Here is a 19,609-nt window from a genome sequence, read left to right as displayed (position 1 = left end):
TCTTCTAGAAATTTGGTACGCACGCGGCACGCATACTCTTTATCAGCTCTTACCACCGGGCCTAAAAAAAATTCTAGGGGAAACACTGGTGAGTGTTTGTGTGTGTGTGTGTGTGTGTGTGTGTGTGTGTGTGTGTGTGTGTGTGCGTGCGTGCGTGCGTGCGTGCGTGCGTGCGTGTGTACACATGTATGGAAGTTCTAGAAAGTGGAGAGCAAGGTAGAGGAGTTGTTGGGTAAAGAGTATGCGTATGGGTCTAATGCATGTGGTTAATGTGTGTGGGTGGTATTGCTTGTAGGCTTTGTGGGGTTTTCACATGCCTTCTTTCTCTCGGCACCACACACACACACACACACACACACACACACACATATATATATTTACATACTAGGATGGGAGGAGAGTTTTCCTGGCTGCGAAGAACTCCTGCTCCATCAACACAACACATCCTATTTCGCAACATCTCCTCCCACATCTCCCTCTCTCTCTCCCTCCCTCTCTCTCTCGCTCTCTCTCTCTCTCTATCCCTTTCTCTCTCGGGAAGTGACACAGAATTCTTTTTAACTGCAGCACATTCATTACAGCAACCCTGCAACCCCCACATCCTCCGTACACCCCCCCTAACCAAACTCTACCCTACGTTCCTCTCTATCTTCTACACTCTTTCTCCCTTACCTATAATACATTACAAATAAAAACAGTGTACGTTTCCACCTCCAGCCGCCGCACCTGGACTTTATGCTTTCATTAAAAACACCATAGTCAGGCGAGAGAGAGATTTTGGCTGGGGAAGCGATGGTAAACACTCATTCATATGCAGGCTTTTTACTACAGCAGCGCTTGCACATTCCTGTTGCCGCAGAGTGTAGGAGAAGGAGAGCAGAGCCCTACAGACAGCGTGGGTGTTAGCACTGAGTCCGGCCCAGCCTTGCTATAGCTCTCAGCCACCCTCCTCCCCTCTCTCTCTGTCTCTCTACTTTGACAACCACTAGCCCCTTTTACACAGCCAGTGAAAGCCGGGAATATACCGGAATTTCGGCCCTCCACCCTGCTGTATAAATGCGACCGTTGCGGAACGAGGGAAGAAAGGTGCGAGAGATTGTTCCGGGAATTTTACTACCTCGGGGGGTAGTAAGATTCCCGACACAATCAGTTCCGCCTCAGTTTAAATGCGGCCAGCTTGTTGATGCGGAACAGGGGGGGCGTTTGACGTTCCATAGCCTACGTTCTAAACATGCGACCATGTTAGCAGTTGAAGGACGTGTGTTTAACATTAACCACGGCGGCCTGATGTCCCGTAAAAATCACCAAATAAAAGGAACGGCGTATAATCTAGCTGGTCATAAGGTCCGCTGCTCAATCCAAACCCCCACGCTTAATTTTGCAGAGTTATGAGTCTATTTCTGCCCAGGGGAAGTTGTACAATGGGAAAGCTAGGCTAGGCTAGGCTAAGCTAGGCTGCGACCGGATCGCCGCCGCTATTATTATCCTAAGTCTGAGCGTATATACACACTTTATTTCTGTCTACAGTTACGTGACTTCACACACTGTGTGTATGTGTATGTGTAGGCTATGTCTGAATGGCAGAGCACTGCCACCACAAAGAGAATCACTCACAGGCAACATGTCACACAAACCCAGACACAGAGGTGAAGCAGTGAGCGGATTGATTTTGTCAGTTTGGTTAACAGTCCCAGTGATGTTGGACTCAGCGCGCCGCGTAGCGAGATCAACCGGCACATCGTGGGGACAGTAAAATGCGGCCCTCTTACTGCAAGCTCCAGCACTTCTGCTCTCAATTCACCGGCCAGTGTTGTTGTTGTAAAGCAGCTGACCGGCGCGGCGCTAAATGTTTACGTCACACCTGACGCTGTTTACAAGCACCTCTTTCATTCCGGAACACTGTGTAAAAGGGGCTACTGATGCGCCAGCAGGCCGGCGTTGCTTGGTTCTGTGTAAATAACACAGAAGCAAGCAAAGCCGGCATATTGGAGTGATGTTGTTCCGTCAATATGCCGCAATCTCTGTGTAAAAGGGGCTACTGACTCCGTTCAGCGTACTACGAATATGTATACACACAAAGCTGCCCCTCATGTCCATGTATGTGAACATGAAAAAAATAACTACATTGCACACCAAGGCCAAAAATATGGGAGTAGCAATGAAGTCAAGCATTCACATAGGAGCTCACACATATAAATACACTACAACTCACAGATAATGTTGAGTGAATAGACAATATATCTACTGCAAGTCAATAGAAATGTGTCAATAGCCATTTCTGGCAAAGTTAAAAATCAATGACAAGGCCTGCTTTATGAAAGTATTGGATTTTTGCATAGCTGTGATGAATAACCTGGAAAAGGCTGAAATGAATTTCTCACGTGGTTGTTTAATCTCTCCACGATTTCTCAATAGAATTTACAAACCAATCACTACGTAGTTTTATAAAATTGTAGATAAGCCAAAAAATCCCGCACACGTGTCGATCCCTTGAACTCACCTCATTAACAATGTTCAAAAATTGTACCTGAAAAGGGTTTGATGACTGAAACGTCTTCAATAAAGAGGGAGTGCAAGTGATCGTCAGCGTGCAGATTTTTTTTTTGTAGTTCCCTCCAGTCTCTTAATAATTCATGTGCGCTCATCAAAGTTTCCCACAGCCCGGGGTGATGCCTTAAAATATTGGCCGTCCTGCCAACCAAAACGCAAAGATATTTCCTTTTGAATTATATAACATATCAGCATATTCGCACAGATGACAAGCCTCTGGTGGGCATTTTACCTTGATAAATGCTTTAAAAACAACATAGTTGGTGCCTATTTTTTTTAACGGTTGAATTTTATTTTTGAAATGTTATTAAAATATCCTGTTTTGTCCAAAAACACTACAGAACCAGCACGTCTTAGATTGAACCAATTAAAACAATGTATTGATGACTTAAATCATTGTTGAAATAAATTCAGTGTACATTGAGTTATAAATAATATATAAACGGACTATTTTAGAACGTATTCGCTTGCACAGGTTATACAAGGACATACACATCCCTTAAAATCCATTGAAGAGCTGAAGCACCATATTGCCATTCAGGAACACACCACACATGGCCAAGATGTGAAGCCAAGAACAGGAATTCTTCAAAAAGAATAATATTCACGTACACATAAGACTCACACACGCACTGATGGCTCATTGTCAGATCTGAAGAGAGACGAAAGCAGGACAGAGATGCAGAGAAGGACAATGAGGAGGAGGAGAAGAAGTGAGGTTGAAAAAGCAGAGGCCAACAGGAGAGCAGTGAAGTGTCTGCAGGACGGCAACCATCCAACGCTGACAGAAATAGACAGCCAGAGCAGAACCAATAGAGGCACACGGAGACACACTGACACACAGCAGTGCTGCTGACCGTACACACATCCCAACAGCAGGAGCTGCTTATACATGCTAGCAAACACACTCAAGAGCAGACACACACACACATGCGCGTGCACACACACAACATGCACACTTACAGACACACGCGTGCACACACACACACCCAATCGCTTCAACATTGAAGGCGGAAAAAACAGCTAGAATTTTTTTTATTTCAGAGTAAACGTGGCCAGTTTTAAACAAAAACGACGTTTTGCATTGGCATCGAACACAACTGCTCACTTGTGCTTGGCCGAACACCAATTTTGGGAAAATAATAAACCCAGACTTTTGATCATTGCAAGGCCACGTCTGGTGCGACACCACGCTAAATCAGTCAACATATCTCATCATGAGTTGTGTTTTTTTTAAGTGTCCGTTTCCATTTTTTTCTCCCAAGTCTTTGTTTACACCTCAATCTCTTCTGCTGCTCTTTTCTTGGCTCATTCCGAAATTAAACTGTTTTTTAAGGCTACACTTACTGGGGGTAGCGAGTCGAGGTGTGCACTTAAATTGCCATTGACGTAAATTTGTGCACTTATGCACAGGAATAAAGCCCCAAGGAGGGACTAAAAAGACGAGAAAGTAAGTTTCAAATCTGAAGACATCTGTTAGCAATTTAAGACATAATGAATAACTCATGCACACAATGCCTACACTGGCTGGGAGACATGGATGAAATCAAAAGCAAGGTATTAGAATTTTTTTTACTGTACATCACAATATTGTTATCTTTTTGGTAGAAAGCGAATGGACTGAATGTCATAGCAGTGTATGATGATTTTGAATTATTGCCCTTTCCCTGCACATACAGTATAATATATAAGATACAATGGAAGCCTTAATACTACCGGACAGTTTATGAATACGCCTGTTACTGGGTGGATTTAGTGGTTGACTCACTGGTTTTTCCACTGACTGACACAACAGACTGGCTGACTGGTTGCTGCGACCGTCAGGAGCAGAGAGTGCCTGTGTGCAGCGAACATTTCCATGGCCTGGCTGGGACTGATTAAAGCCTTGTGCTGAAACAAGGTCATAATTCACTTAGCCATTTCCCAATTTCCGCATAATTACCCCTCCTGCCTCACGCACGGCGGGCACACGCGAACACGCGCAGCACCCCGCACACACTCGCGCCGACGCTCAGACACAAAACACATTTCCTCTCTGATTTGTGTCATTACTGAGAGGAGAGTGGTTAAAAGGTTTCAGAGTTGGCCTCTTAGTGACAGCTTAAATGGATAAAACCTCAATTAAAAGACTCTCTCCCTCTCTGCCGCGCGCTCTCTCTCTCCCTCTCTGTGGATGGAATAAGCATAATTCTATGTCGTCTGCAGTTTGTTGAGGTGAGGGACCCTGCTTCGCCTTCTTATTTATTACCTTTTTTTCTTTGCCTGCTAAATCAAACCTCCATAATCAAGTCTTTTTCATATCTCCCCAATAATTGCTTTTCTCATGAAAACCTGTTACTGGAAAGCCACTTACAGGAACAAACCTCTTGTTATTTTGTAAAGCCTACATCTTGAGGAACCCATAAGAATAGTCATTACCAAAGCTCAACAATGAGAATCACTTCTGCACAACGAGCAGAGACAATGGACACTTTTCCTGACAATGCAATGAGTCCTGGCCACTGGCCATTTGTATTCCTGGTGCGTGCGGGTTTGATTAAGAACAGAGCATTTTCACGTGCGGCAGTACTGTCTTTATGTGGAGCAGTCCCTAATTGTATTGTTGGTAGAGTTTATTAACGCTACACTTTGCTCAGTTGTGATCAGGCTTAGCATATGGCCTCTGACTGCCAGTACGCTGCAACCATTAGCCAAACACCACAAACGCACCATATGAGCATCTGGTGTGTGTGTGTGTGTGTGTGTGTGTGTGTGTGTGTGTGTGTGTGTGTGTGTGTGTGTGTGTGTGTGTGTGTGTGTGTGTGTGTGTGTGTGTGTGTGTGTGTGTGTGTGTGTGTGTGTGTGTGCGTGTGTGTGAGCTGACAGCATACATTATAAGACCCCCCCCAAAACAAAAGCCCCAAGAGTGCTGGTGAGGAGTAGAGTAGAAATCACAGAATACTTCCACACACACACACACACACACACAGCGCTTTGAAACAGCTTGTAAACATCATAGCCTTGTTATTAGCACCTGATTACACCGCTGGACTTTCGAAATGGGCTCAGAGAATAATGTTAATAACGACAACATTGAGTGTGTACGTCCAAGTGTGTGTGTGTGTGTGTGTGTGTGTGTGTGTGTGTGTGTGTGTGTGTGTGTGTGTGTGTGTGTGTGTTAGTTTGTGTGTGTGCACTGCCTCTTCCAGCCCAATCGCCGTGGGATGTTTTCTCTGCGGACAATTTGTTCAAATTTAACACATGGGTGGGAAAGAAAAATTCTTGTTTTCGCCCCACACGTTTCCTAAGAAACCTTAATTTGGCTGTCAAGGCAAAAGGCGATTCACATGCCTCAGACGGCACGGCGATGCTCTAACTTTAAATACAGTCATATGAAAAAGTTTGGGAACCCCTTTCAGCCGGCATTATAATTGACTCTGCTTTCACACAAAAAAGATAAAAGTGGTATGTCTTTAATTTACCAGGAACAGCTAAGTACTGGGATGTTTTCCAAACAAAGATTTTTTGAAAAGCAGTATTTAGTTTTATGAAATAAAATAAAATGTGAAAAACTGGCTGTGCAAAAATATGGGAACCCTTGTGGTCTTGCTGATTTTAATGCATGTAACAGCATGTAAAACTGAGGACTTTAAACACAAAATTGGTTGGATTATGTTGTTAAGCCTTTAACCTCATATAAAGGTCTGTTTAATCAGGATAAAAGGTATTGTAGGTGCCTAAATGCAAGTTCTACTTCTCTTTGACTCTCTGCAGAAGTGAGACAGAATGCGATCATCAAAACAGCTCCCAAAAGATCTGAAAAACAAAGATTATTCATTGTCATGGTTTAGGGGAAGGCTGCAAGAAGCTTTCCCAAAGGTTTCAATTGTCAATTTCTACTGTAAGGAACGTTGTCAGGGAATGGAAGGACACAGGCACAGTTGCAGTTAAACCCAGGTCTAGCAGACCAAGAAAAGTACAAGAGCGGCATATACGGCAGATTGTGAGAATGGTTGCACACAACCCAAAGATCACCTCCAAAGACCTGCAAGAACATCTGGCTGCAGATTGTGTATCTGTATATGGTTCTACAATTCAGTGCAATTTGCACCAAAACATCTGTATGGCCGGGTGATGAGAAGGAAGCCCTTTCTGCGCCCACGCCACAGATACAGTTGCATGGAGTATGCAAAAGCTCATTTAGACAAGCCAGCTTCATATTGGAAGAAAATGCTTTGGACTGATGAGACAAAAATTAAGTTATTTGGTCTTTATAAAAAGCAGATGTTTTAGGGCAAATTGCGCTGAATTGTTGAACGATGTACAGATACACAATCTGCAGCCAGATGTTCTTGCAGGTCTTTGGAGGTGATCTGTGGGTTGTGTGCAACCATTCTCACAATCCTCCACCTATGCCGCTCCTGTTTTTTTCTTGGTCTGCCATGCCTGGGTTTAACTGCTACTATGCCTGTGTCCTTCCATTTCCTGACAACGTTCCCTACAGTCAAAATTGACAATTGAAACCTTTGGGAAAGCTTCTTGCAGCCTTCCCCTAAACCATGACAATGAACAATCTTTGTTTTTCAGATCTTTTGGGAGCTGTTTTGATGATCCCATTCTGTCTCACTTCAGCAGAGAGTCAAAGAGAAGTGCAACTTGCATTTAGGCACCTAAAATACATGTTCTCATGATTAAACAGACATTTCTATGAGGTTCAAGGCTTAACAACATAATCCAACCAACTTTGTGTTTAAAGTCATCAGTTTTACATGCTGTTACAGGCATTAAAATCAACAAAACCACAAGGGTTCCTATATTTTTGCACAGCCAGTTTTTCCCATTTTATTTTATTTCATACAACCAAATACTGCTTTTCAAAAAATCTTTGTTTGGAAAACATCCCAGTACTTAGCTGTTCCTGGTAAATTAAAGACATACCACTTTTATATTTTTTTTTTGTGAAAGCAGAGTCAATTATAATGCCGGCTGAGAGGGGTTCCCAAACTTCTTCATATGACTGTACATTTTTTTGTCAGTTTACTTTCTTTACTATTTAATTTAACTTGTGTTCTCTACATTCTCTCTCTCTCTCTCTCTCTCTCTCTCTCTCTCTCTCTCTCTCTCTCTCTCTCTCTCTCTCTCTCTCTCTCTCTCTCTCTCTCTCTCTCTCTCTCTCTCTCTCTCTCTCTCTCTCTCTCTCTCTCTCTCTCTCTCTCTCTCTCTCTCTCTTTCTCTCGCTCTCTTTACATTACTCTATATCAGTCACTGTCCTGGATTGACCTGCAGGTTATGGACCGAACACAGACCAACACACATCTTCACCAATGGAGAAGCCACTATTGACGTGTTGTGACTTTGTGAAGTTGGTCAAATGCAGATGCACCAATCCACTTTTTTCAGTTCCGATACGATTTTAATACCTGTATGTATCTATGGATACTGACACCAGGGTTCTTTTGACTTGTTGCGTTACCATTATTATTAATGTTGAACATGTCGGTATTATGTGTGAGGTTACACAGGGATGAAGTAAGCGAAACAGCACTTCATATTAAAAAAGTGAAACAGATTTAAAAAAAATGCATCAAATCAAAATGTAATTTTAACTGTTTTCAATTGATCTTATACTTGAGTTCATAAGCATTTCAGAATTTCAATGAGGCAGATGGCAAATCCTCCATAGAGTTTTTAAAGTGAATATTTTATTTTATTTTTAATTTTTTTTAATGTCAGTGTCTTAAATCTGAAAAGCAGAAATCAAGTAAGGCAATGTTTGTAGCAATGCAGCAGCAACAACTTTAAAAAAAATGACAGCATCATTGAAATCCAGGAGAATATGGTGAAAAGGGGACCTGGATTAACCTGATTAGCCTGCAGCAGAATATGGATCAGTACACCGATCAATAAAGTCAGTTAGATATCCGGTAAGTGAATTACGGCCGTATCAACACAACACCCAATACCTCTACTGAATCCCATCGGTCCCATCTCTAGTTCTTTAGCCCCTGCTGCAATCAATGTTAAAGTCCAACTAAGGTTTGTGCTGTGCAGTTGATCAGCGTACAATCATTTGTACTCATATTACTCAATTCATATTAACTAAATGGATGTCAGGAAGCAACAAACAACAACAACAACAACAACAACAACAACAATAATAATAATAATAATAATAATAATAATAATAATAATAATAATAATAATAATAATAATAATAATAATAATAATAATAATAATAATAATAATAATAATAATAATAATAATAAAAGCCTGTTTCTCAAATGGCAAACATGAACTCTCTTGAAAAAAGGGGTTGCCTCATAAATCCCATCTGAAGTTTGACATTTTGAGAGTACGGAAAAGTGGCTAAAAAGCATAGGAAAAGGGCATTGTAAAGTGGAATAATAGATGAGTCGAAGAGGCCACTGAAAATAAAAAAATATAGTATTTACAGGAAGAATACATGAAGACTTTTTTGGACCAGAGTAGACGGTGAATTCAAAAACATAAAGCTGTTGAAACAACCATGCGACCGAACTGGTGCCGTTAAGCAGTGTGCGTATGTGTGTGTGGACAGCGGTGAGGTAGAGGAGAATTTGCACCAGATTTTGGAGCTCACCCCATTTTTAACACCTGTGCACACCTGGCCAGAAAACGCAGGTGTGTGGCTGTCAGCTTTTTCATCTTTGGAAAGTTACAATAATTGGGCGACTCAAGTCGGAAAAAAAGGAGCTTTTTATCCTTTTCAGAGTGTCCAAACAGCACTTCTGAGAGGGTATATACAATGCAGGCTTAACACATGGAACAAGCAGTGCAATCAGTCACACGCTCACTCACATCTATTGGGGCACACTGTCCTAACTAAACTAATGGCATGTTGTTGGTGCAAACTGAAGCACCCACACACATACTGTAGGGAACACAACACAAGAAACCGAACCGGCAAACATTTATTATAAAGCAACATCTGATTAAGAAACCATTCCAAATGATGCGGAAAGGTCATTGAGTAAAGAATAGATTTGGTCATCCATTTAGGACGTACAGATAAAACCCTTTCATCAGCTTGTTTTCAACTGAGAAAAAAGTCATTTTGTTTGCTGCAGCATTTAATTGAGCTGCTGCTGCTGCTGTAAGCTGTTGGGGGGTTCCCAGCAGGTGGCAAACGACAAACATGCACGCACACTTTGGCAGGCGTGGAAATATTAAACACAAAACCATTTGATTCCTAAACAACAAACATCATCATTCCGAAAGATATTCAAAGGGATACCGACTGGATTCCATAATTAAAAAATTCACTCTGACTGATCTGGGCTGCGACATTCCAATCCAAACATGCCACTCAAAGGAAGTAATACAGCAATTACATGGGACATGGGACCACTGTGAAAGCACCATATGAAACCCCAATTAGCACACATTTTTTTCCTGGCAATAGACGTAATGGGGAAAACATTTGCGTAAATTTCGGGACCTTTACAGGATTTGTCAATGGTATGAATTACATAAATTACTGGTCCAAGTATTGATGAAGACACATTCCAAGTAAATCCATTCCACATTATGAATACATTTTGGTTCTCCATCATCGATGTTTAAAAAAAATACATTGTATCAGTACAATGGCAGATAAATGTGGTTCACATATAAAATGTAAATGATTTAAGCCTGTGTTATTTCTCTGTCATATTTATCAATTCAAGAAAACCATGTTTTAGCCTTTACTTGTGCATATTAAGTAGTAGGTTGTAATACAAATCAGCACTTCCCATGCATGAGACATACTGTATATTGGTGGTAAATACTCAATCAGATTGTGTTGCTTTTTCAGATTCATTATTCCTCTCCTGTTAACACTGTTTTTTGTTGACTGAAAAAGTCAGTTCATTGCATTTGTGGGCAATTTCTTAGCTTGTGAATTCACTGTAGCCCACCACAATATCCCCCCCTTCTTTCTTTCTTTCTTTCTTTCTTTCTTTCTTTCTTTCTTTCTTTCTTTCTTTCTTTGAGTTGGAAATATATTTAATCGCACACATTAATCTTACTCAGTGATTGCAGTTCTAGACAAAAAATCTGGGCAATTTTCTAGCAATCTTAAGGGCCTGATAAATACAGCCTACAAAGTGTCATTGCTGACCACTGAGTCACCAACAATGAAGCCTATAGCCAGGCATGTCTTCTTTTTCTGGTAACACTTTACAATAAGGTACACAAAATTGTAGTACCTACTACATAGATATGTGTTACCTACTACATAGGGGTTTTTTTTTGTGGTACCTAACACATAAGTTTTTTTTGTGCTACCTAACACATAGGGTTTTTTTTTTGGTGTTACCTACTACATAATTTTTTTTTGTGCTACCTAACACATAGGTTTTTTTTTGTGCTACCTAACACATAGGTTTTTTTTTGTGTTACCTACTACATAGGGTTTTTTTTCTTGTGCTACCTAACACAGGTTTTTTTTTGTTGTATTACTACATAGGGTTTTTTTGTGCTACCTAACACATAGGGTTTTTTGTGCTACCTAACACATAGGGTTTTTTTTGTGCTACCAAACACATAGGGTTTTTTTTTTGGTGTGTTACCTACTACATACGTTTTTTGTTTGTGCTACCTAACACATAAGTTTTTTTTTTGTGTTACCTACTACATAGGGTTTTTTTGTTGTTGTGCTACCTAACAAATAAGTTTTTTTGGTGTGTTACCTACTACATAAGTTTTTTTTTTAGTAGGTAACACACCAAAAAAAAAACCTATGTAGTAGGTAACACATATCTATGTACTACAATTTTGTGTACCTTATTGTAAAGTGTTACCCTTTTTCTTTTTAAAACCCTTACTTTGTGTCAGATTGATCAGACTTGCTCTGACTCTCAAAGCTTGGTTTATGAAGAATTACATCCCCCCAAAATCCCTTAGAACCTTACCTCTGTTGAATCTAAAATCATTACAGTGACCACCAGTTAGCGTTTGATTCAAGGGAGTTAGAGACCACCAACGCTTGACATCAATGCTTCCATTTTCACAGCAATGCTTCCGATTAGTCGATCATGTAAGCGAGACAGTGTTTGAGAACATATGAAAGAGACAATTTAAGAGATGCGGGAAAACAGGGGGGTGGCCTCCATATTTCAGGCATGTCTCTTTCTTGAGATCAATGTGCAAATTATTTATTTGTTATTTTTATGTTTGTGTGTAATTCTGCGGATCCCCAAGGAGGTGTGTTTGAGGTGGCTTTGGTCCAAAAAATCTCAAAGTGTGTAAGGAGGAGAGGAGAAGCGTGGCGAGAATGAAAGGAAAGGAAAGTGTGGGTGAGATAAGGTGACGGAAAAAAGCAGACCTCAAAAGCAGAGCTACATCTTTTTTTAGCGCGCATACCACCACCACCACCAGCAGCAGCAGCCCGTGAGTCCTTTTCCCATCAGGCAATTGGAGGATGACAGAAGGAAACGGAGAGGTGGAGGAAGCACACTCAAGGAATCAGGCTCAAACCCCTCAAGAGTAGTGTGTGCTCCACTCTCCCACCAGACAATACCCGTTCAGTCAGAGAAAAGTTTTTTTACTCCAACACACGCACATGAGAGAGAGAGACAGAGACAGAGAGACAGAGAGAGAGACAGAGAGAGAGAGCAACAGCACGGAAGACATGGAGAGAGAGAGAGAGAGAGAGAGAGAGAGAGAGAGAGAGAGAGAGAGAGAAGACCACTGGATCTTATTATGCAAACAGTAGTCATCCATCACACAGGTGTTCCCTATTGCTTTTAATTAATGACGTCTGTGTGCAGGCGTGTGTGTACACACCACACGCACACTTTCACACCCACACACCGCTTCGCAAACCGGAGATCTGTCCACCTGTACACTACTAGGCCTTATTATTCATTACTGATGAACAGTCTCATCACTGTTCCTTTCTATAGAACTGCTATGATGATCACTGAGCCTGTGTGTGTGTGTGTGTGTGTGTGTGTGTGTGTGTGTGTGTGTGTGTGTGTGTGTGTGTGTGTGTGTGTGTGTGTGTGTGTGTGTGTGTGTGTGTGTGTGTGTGTGTGCGCGTGTGTGTGTGTGTGTGTGTGTGTGTGTGTGTGTGTGTGTTACACACACAGTGGTAACCAACATACACAGCAGCAGCAGCGGAAAAAGTCTATGATGGATGGGTGGCACCGACAGGCGCGCACACAAACACACACACACACACAAACACACACACACACACACACACACACACACACACACACACACACACACACACAGGCTGGTTGTACACACCGTGATAGTGAGTGAGTAATACTCTCCTTTGTGCACATATTCATAAATGTAAATGTTGTTGTCCTAAGTGGGGCTGGGAGACAGATAGGTTTGTGTTGCTGTCAAGGGGATGGTTGATTGGCCTGCTTAATCCACTCGTCTGTGTCTACGCTTTCCCCCTCTCCCTCTCCCTCTCACGCAAACACACATACACATACACATACACACAAACACGAACACGAACACACTGGGCCTGTTTTATTGTATCGACTGTGAAGACTCTTGTGTGTGTGGATCAGGGCACTGGCCAAGCATTATTATCATTATTATGATGACCCTCCTCCCCCTGCTCTATTAGTATTCGACACAAAATCCATCTGTATTCCTCCCGACTTCCTCTCTCCACTAACCAGTCCCATAGTATTTCTGGCCCGCTGTCTCTGTCTCGCTCTGTCTCCCATATTCTTGCATTATTTCTCTCCTGCACTGCGTGACGTGTCTCTGCATACTCTGACGCGCTGGATGAATATAAAACAAGTTCCACCTCGGCATTGATTACCACACACACACATGTCCATGTATATGAGCAGCATATTATTCTACTTGCGATAGCTGCACTCATTCCAGTGCCATGCCTTGAGGTGAAAGTGTCATCGATACACACACAAAGCTAATGTCTAGAAATGCGTATACCTCTGTTTATTCGTGACCTAAACGCTCCCGAAATATACAACTGTTAAATTAAAGAGAGATATGACCTGATATCCATAATGGGAGCCAGTTAACTGCTGCGTTATTAGATTACACACACACACATGTACGCACACGCCCACACTAGTGCGCACACACACTCACAGCGGTGGTTAATTGCCAGGTGGCGGAAGATAATGTGTGATTTAACGGACTGATGGATTTGTTTTTGTTTCGGTCACCCATCAATGAACAGAGACATCTGTAACAGGGCAAACACACACACACATACTGTATGCCACTTCACACACACACATACAAATGCACACACAGTCATACACACCTCCATGCCCAGGGATGTTGGTGACAAGTGACTGATAAGCATTGGAGGGCTTTGTGCAAAGACGCAAATGCAGGAAATTATCCATCTTCTCGGATGTGTGTTCATTTGTTTGCACTCACATAATCAAAGATATATGCCAGCATGTGCGTGTGTGCGCGCGCGCGCGCGTGTGTGTGTGTGTGTAGTAGTAGTAGTTAATCCATGGTAACGGTCCCTGCTGCCTGTCTCTTGTGGTTGATGAGTGGCTCGGGGGTCAGGAGCTAGTTGAGGAACTGCAGCGTCCCGGGGCTTTACAATGTGTTTACCGCTCAAACTGACAGCTACACTACAGCTTATTATTGGCCTTCTAAACCTCCACACAGCACTGCGAGTTAGTGGAACTCCAGAGAGGCCGATTGCCAACGGCTAAAACCAGGGCCAGCCAACCCATACAAATGTCGGATGCGGTGTTGGTGGTGGTGTTGAATGCGGGGATTCAAAAATGTAATTAAATTTTGAGAAACGGGGATCTGTGGCTTGGTATAAAATGGCACGGAAAAGTGTATGAAAGAGTAGATTAGACGGGGTTATCCTGCAGTGCATCATGACCCCCTAATTCAATAAGTATATACAAAAAAAAAATGAACCCCAGTCACTGCTCATATATTGTCACTGTGCATGTGTACAGTGAGAAAGAGGATGAAGGTAGAGGTAGAGGGAGAGAGAGAGAGAGAGATGTTAAGAACTGGGATGAGGTAGGTCCACTGAGATGCAATGTTCTTTAATTAACCACAGTCTTTTATAAAAGACACACACACACTAATAAGACTCAGTGCAGGGGCTGAGAATATTCTGCCGCTGGGATGAAAAGCATATGGGTTTGGTGAATGTGCGAGAGAGAGAGAGAGAGAGAGAGAGAGAGAGAGAGAGAGAGAGATAGGAAAGACTGCAGGGCTCTGCAGTGCCAAGGCCCTGGACAGTAAGGTTAAAGGTTAGGCTGCTCCAGACTGCTATACAGTAGTCCTCCCACGCCACGGCTTTGTCTGAAAAAAAAATCAACCCCAGCTTGTTTTTTTCCCTACAGCAAACAGTCTGAATAAACAAAACCCCCCAAAAAAAGCGCACAAATTACTATTTGAAGCGAAGGTTTTACTAAAGGTCAAACTGCTCATGTCACATCTATTTATTCAAACCTAAGGTCCCGGGTTCAAGTATATTTCCTATTCCTTTAAGCATTATTTTAAAACAACTTTTTATCTAAATCTACAACTGTCTCTGATATGAGAACCAAAGGTGGAATTTCATTAGCATTTATTATCAAATTATAGCATAGGGAAGAAAAAAGTGCAATTGAAAATGAACACCATCCACATTCAGACTTGTAAGAAATGATATCAACTCGAATGCACAAGCCGCAAACATGCATGCCTTATATAGTATGTTTTTTCAACAATATGCAGAAAAGATTTCCTCATATTCAATTGCACTAATAATATTGTTTACAGTATCGCAACGCAACCAATAACCATGTTTTTTTCCGCTACTCTTACTTTGAAATGTACATCATACACAAACAGTGATTCCGTTATGAGGCCTAAATTCACTCAGATTTATTCCGCGCTGTCAACAGAATTCATTGGCCTTTGTGTTCATTGGTCCCCCCCGAGCCTGCAAAAACAACAGTGTATTTTTCCCCGAGTCGCTGTGTTGTTTTACGTCTGTAATATGCACCGTCATAAAACGCGAGAGACTGCTCATCTTAGTGGGCCAATACGTTCTGGTAGCCAAAATACAGCTTCAGTGTAGACCAAATTTACTGTAAGATGGATAGCGAGGAAGGAAAGGTGTGTGTTCTGTTCTAGTGTGTAGCTTCTCTTCAGACCTTAAATGAACCATTACCTTGTCACATTAGTGAGAAGAAAATCTTACTACATTAGGCCGCACGACTTGCTTGCTGAATTCCTCACTAAAATGAAATCCGACTGAATTGTTTTCGTCAGATCTGGCCTTCAGTTACACATTTTTGTTTTTACAATTTATCCACATTATTAGGGCGGGGGAGAAGGTGCCTGTGAATGTATCAAATGCAATGTGTGGGTGATACACAGAAATGATACAACAGAAAGAAACCCACACGATTTGACAGTGAATTGTAAAGCAGAGAGATAAGCTTCCTCCAGTGTGCCGCTTGCTGCAGGCTGACGCTACAATTTCTTTACGGATTTCGGCAGCAGCAGAGCCATGGACTCACGGGGACAGTATTAAAAAAAGGCAGCTTTCACAATAAAAAAAGAAAGAGAGAGAGAGAGGAGAAAGAGAAGCTTTTTTTCACTTGAACGAGATCGGGGCGAGTAGCGAAGGGATTAGGAGGATAACAAAAAGGCCAAGCAGGAAGCAGTGTAAACAAGAAAAGGGGGTTAGAGAGGGATGATGAGTGGAAGGGAAGAGTGTTGAAACTGAGCAAGTTGGAGAGGGAGCGAGAGAGAGAGAGAGAGAGAGAGAGAGGGGAGAGATTGAATAGTGACACTGCCACAACACAATGGGGTCAGGATGAAGAAGTGCTCCTAATTGAACCAGATATAGAGGAGAAGACAGAGGCAAAGAGCCCTGAACGACTGAGAGAGGAGAGAGTGCACATGACGGAGAGAGAGAGAAAGAGATAGTCACAAGGGATTCTCTTTCTTTTTCTTTCTACTCTTCGACCACGCTGGGCTGAAGGTATAGAGGAGTGGAGAGGAAAAGAGAGGGGAAGTACTGAATAGTAACCCACACAGACAGACGGACCAAATATATATTCAACTTGGTGTGCGTGTGAAGGGGTTGAAAATGTGTCTTCAGCCACCTTGACTTCACAGTATATATAGGGGTCTGATGAACGGTTGTCGACTCAAGATTTAAATCTACCATAAAGAGAAACACTAGAGCAGGCCTCTGGATCTGGTGAAATGTAGGTCTAGTGTTTACAGTGGATCATTCTGAATCAATTCTTCCACTTCAAAGCAATGGAGAGAGATAGGCCTGTGAGAAAGTGTGCCTGCTACCTCCATCAAGCAAAAACACTAACAACCAAAGCTCACAACAGCAAAAAAAATAAACACTGATGAACTAAAGGAGTGATGGTGTGTGTGAACCTGAAAAGCCTAGGGAAGTGCAAAGCAGGACTTTCCCATTCCCTTCAAACAGGTGGAGATAGAGATCAAAAATTATTTTAAACACACACACACACACACACACACACACACACACACACACACACACACACACACACACACACATATTGACAGAAACGGATAGAGTGGGGGGTCTTACTGTATGTTGGAGCTGTTCCAGTAAACGGAGTGCCTGTTGGCTGACACCGGGAAAACGTCCGCCCAGGTAAGACTCGTTAGCACCAAGAGACACAGCGCGACCAGAGCCATGCTCTCGCTCCACTCTCTTTCTGTCAGCCCTTCGGTCTCTCTCTCTCTCTTTCTCGGTCCCTTCACCCCACCAAACAACGCGACTCAAACATCCCAGCAAATGCCTAGAGCAGACAGGAGAAGAGGAGGGGAGACACACACATTAAAGGATACGATCATAACGATAGTTACTTTGCTCTCTGGTTAATAAGTGTTGAGAAACTCGAAAGTCTATTGTGGTGTAAAGTGACTCGAGGGGCCCCCCACATCCGCCCCCTTCCTTCTTGCCCCCATAAACCAGACACTAGTGCAAACCCCCTCCCTCCTTCCAAACCAAATCCTGGGGCTTCAAACAAGGGGGTTTCTAGAAGTCCTTAAGAGCCCCCCCCCCCCCCCCCTTTCTTTTTTTTAACGACCGGTCCTCCTCTCTTCTCACCGGGAACTGCGGCTTCTTCTGAGCCCGTCAGAGGAGCGCGGGAGGCCGGTATGGGGTCCAAGCAGGGGGTCGGTGACTTTCCTCCGGGCATGAAACGCTCCTGTCCGCTGGGAAATAGTTGAACTGAAATGCTTACTGAAGGAAAATGAAGGGTGTATAAAAAATAATATAAAAACAAACAAAAAAAAGATCTTAGGCAAGTCCTCCTCCGTTACAAACTGTTCCTGTTGCCCGCGTGATGCTGCAGCTTCTTCTTTCTTTTATTTTACCATCCAAGGATCCGTGAGATGCAAAAGCACGAAGGGGGGGGGGTTGCTTAGAGCTCTGTATAGCAGCCTATTCGCAGCGAACGATTCAAGCAGCCAGTTTCATTAGGTTCTCCGGGACTCTATCCGACTACCATCGCTTTACGGTGAGTAGCCTGCCCACTACCCGTTTCTCTCTCTCTCTCTCTCTCTCTCTCTCTCTCTCTCTCTCTCTCCTCCTTTTCCTCTCTGTTTGGTAGGCAGCCCTTGTTCACTTTCTCTAACTCCACCCCCTGCGAACGACAGAGGCGCATTCCTCCAATATATCGTGGCCGAGGCAGCAGCACATCAGGAATCACTGAGACTTTTTTTTTTTTTTTTTTTCGTCAACAATTCGAACTCCACTGCCGGTGAAAAAGTAGAAGGCTTTAAATCCCCCGCCCAACACACACACACACACACACACACACACACACACACACACACACACACACACACACACACACCATCTGCAGTCTATTTTCCAATAGCCCCCACCAACACACATAGGCCTACTCACACACACACTTTTTTATTACAAAGGATAAAAACATCCCTGGCTTGGATCCCCAGACATTGTAAGTTTATCTATGGTCTAATACAGCACCATTATATCATGTACAATCCTCTCATATGTCTGCATCCTATTGACACACATGTTCACGCACAGGCACGCCATGTGCTCTCAGGCAACTTCTATCCACTGTTAAGAAAATACACTGTATATTAGGCATTTTAAAGTGATGTATCTAACTTTACATGAGACAGAATAGACAAAAAAAGACTTGTTGTTTTATTTCAATGTGTCCCATAAATTACATTTATTAGGCTATACAGTCAGACCTGAAAGTATACCAAAGGAGCACGTTATAAATTATTTTCATTCAAGTGTGATGAGGCTCTTATTTCCCCCAGCTCTGTCCTGCAAAAACACTGTAAAATGTTCAGTAATTTGGACCCCCTCTTTCAGCTCCATGTGCATCTGAGAGGTGTGTGTGTGTGTGTGTGTGTGTGTGTGTGCGTGCGTGCGTGCGTGCGTGCGTGCGTGCGTGCGTGCGTGCGTGCGTGCGTGTGTGTGTGTGTGTGAGCACGTGTGAGAGAGAGAAAGAGGCACAGAGGCAGACAGGGTAAGAGACAGGAGCAGGGAGTGAGCAGAAAAAGAAAGAGATAGCAGATAGGAGAAAGATTGTTACAGTTTTCTTGCCGCCTGCTGGGAATGAGTTGGTTAAGGAGAAGTCAGAATGATTTATTGGAAGAAAAAAGGATGGAAATGGGGAGAAGGAGAGCAAGAAAGGATAGAGAGAGAGAGAGAGAGAGAGAGAGAGAGAGAGAGACGAGATGCCATGGGGGAATCCCTCTGTCTTCTCCAGTCCTCACACGCCTCTCATGAGCCGTCCATTTAATCCCCCCTCTCTGTCTCTCTCTCTCTCGCTCTCCTCACCTTATCCTCCCGATTTCCAATGCAAACTTTCCTCCACTCTGCGACCCCTCAAACCTGGCTCTGCTGTTTTGCCTCTCTGTCTTCTGTTAGCTTTGTCTCTGGTGGTCTATACCTGTCTCTTCCTCTACCTTTCTCTCTTTCTCTCTATCTCCCATTTTTTCCCTTCGCTTGCAGCAGACATGCAACTTTTTTAATGAGCACTCCTCTTCTTGCTCCTGTGTCTATCATTTTCTCCTCACTCTCTCCATGATGCAT

General features: G+C 42.8%; 1 protein-coding gene across 1 annotated transcript in view; it reads right to left on the bottom strand.

The window, feature by feature from the left end:
- The window catches only part of efna3b (ephrin-A3b), a 61,731-nt gene extending 43,781 nt beyond the window's left edge, over positions 1 to 17,950 (bottom strand). Inside the window, exons 1-2 of the mRNA XM_080039493.1 lie at positions 17,630 to 17,950; positions 17,105 to 17,318 (exon numbers count right to left, since the gene is read on the bottom strand). Coding sequence (XP_079895619.1) covers positions 17,105 to 17,214 — 110 coding nt within the window. The 5' untranslated portion in view covers positions 17,215 to 17,318; positions 17,630 to 17,950. The remainder of the gene's footprint in view (positions 1 to 17,104; positions 17,319 to 17,629) is intronic.
- Between the last annotated feature and the right edge of the window lie 1,659 nt (positions 17,951 to 19,609).

This window comes from Ammodytes marinus (genome assembly GCF_949987685.1).
Source record: "Ammodytes marinus genome assembly, chromosome: 13".
Lineage (NCBI taxonomy): Eukaryota > Metazoa > Chordata > Actinopteri > Uranoscopiformes > Ammodytidae > Ammodytes > Ammodytes marinus.
This window is presented reverse-complemented; position numbering and strand designations above follow the sequence as displayed.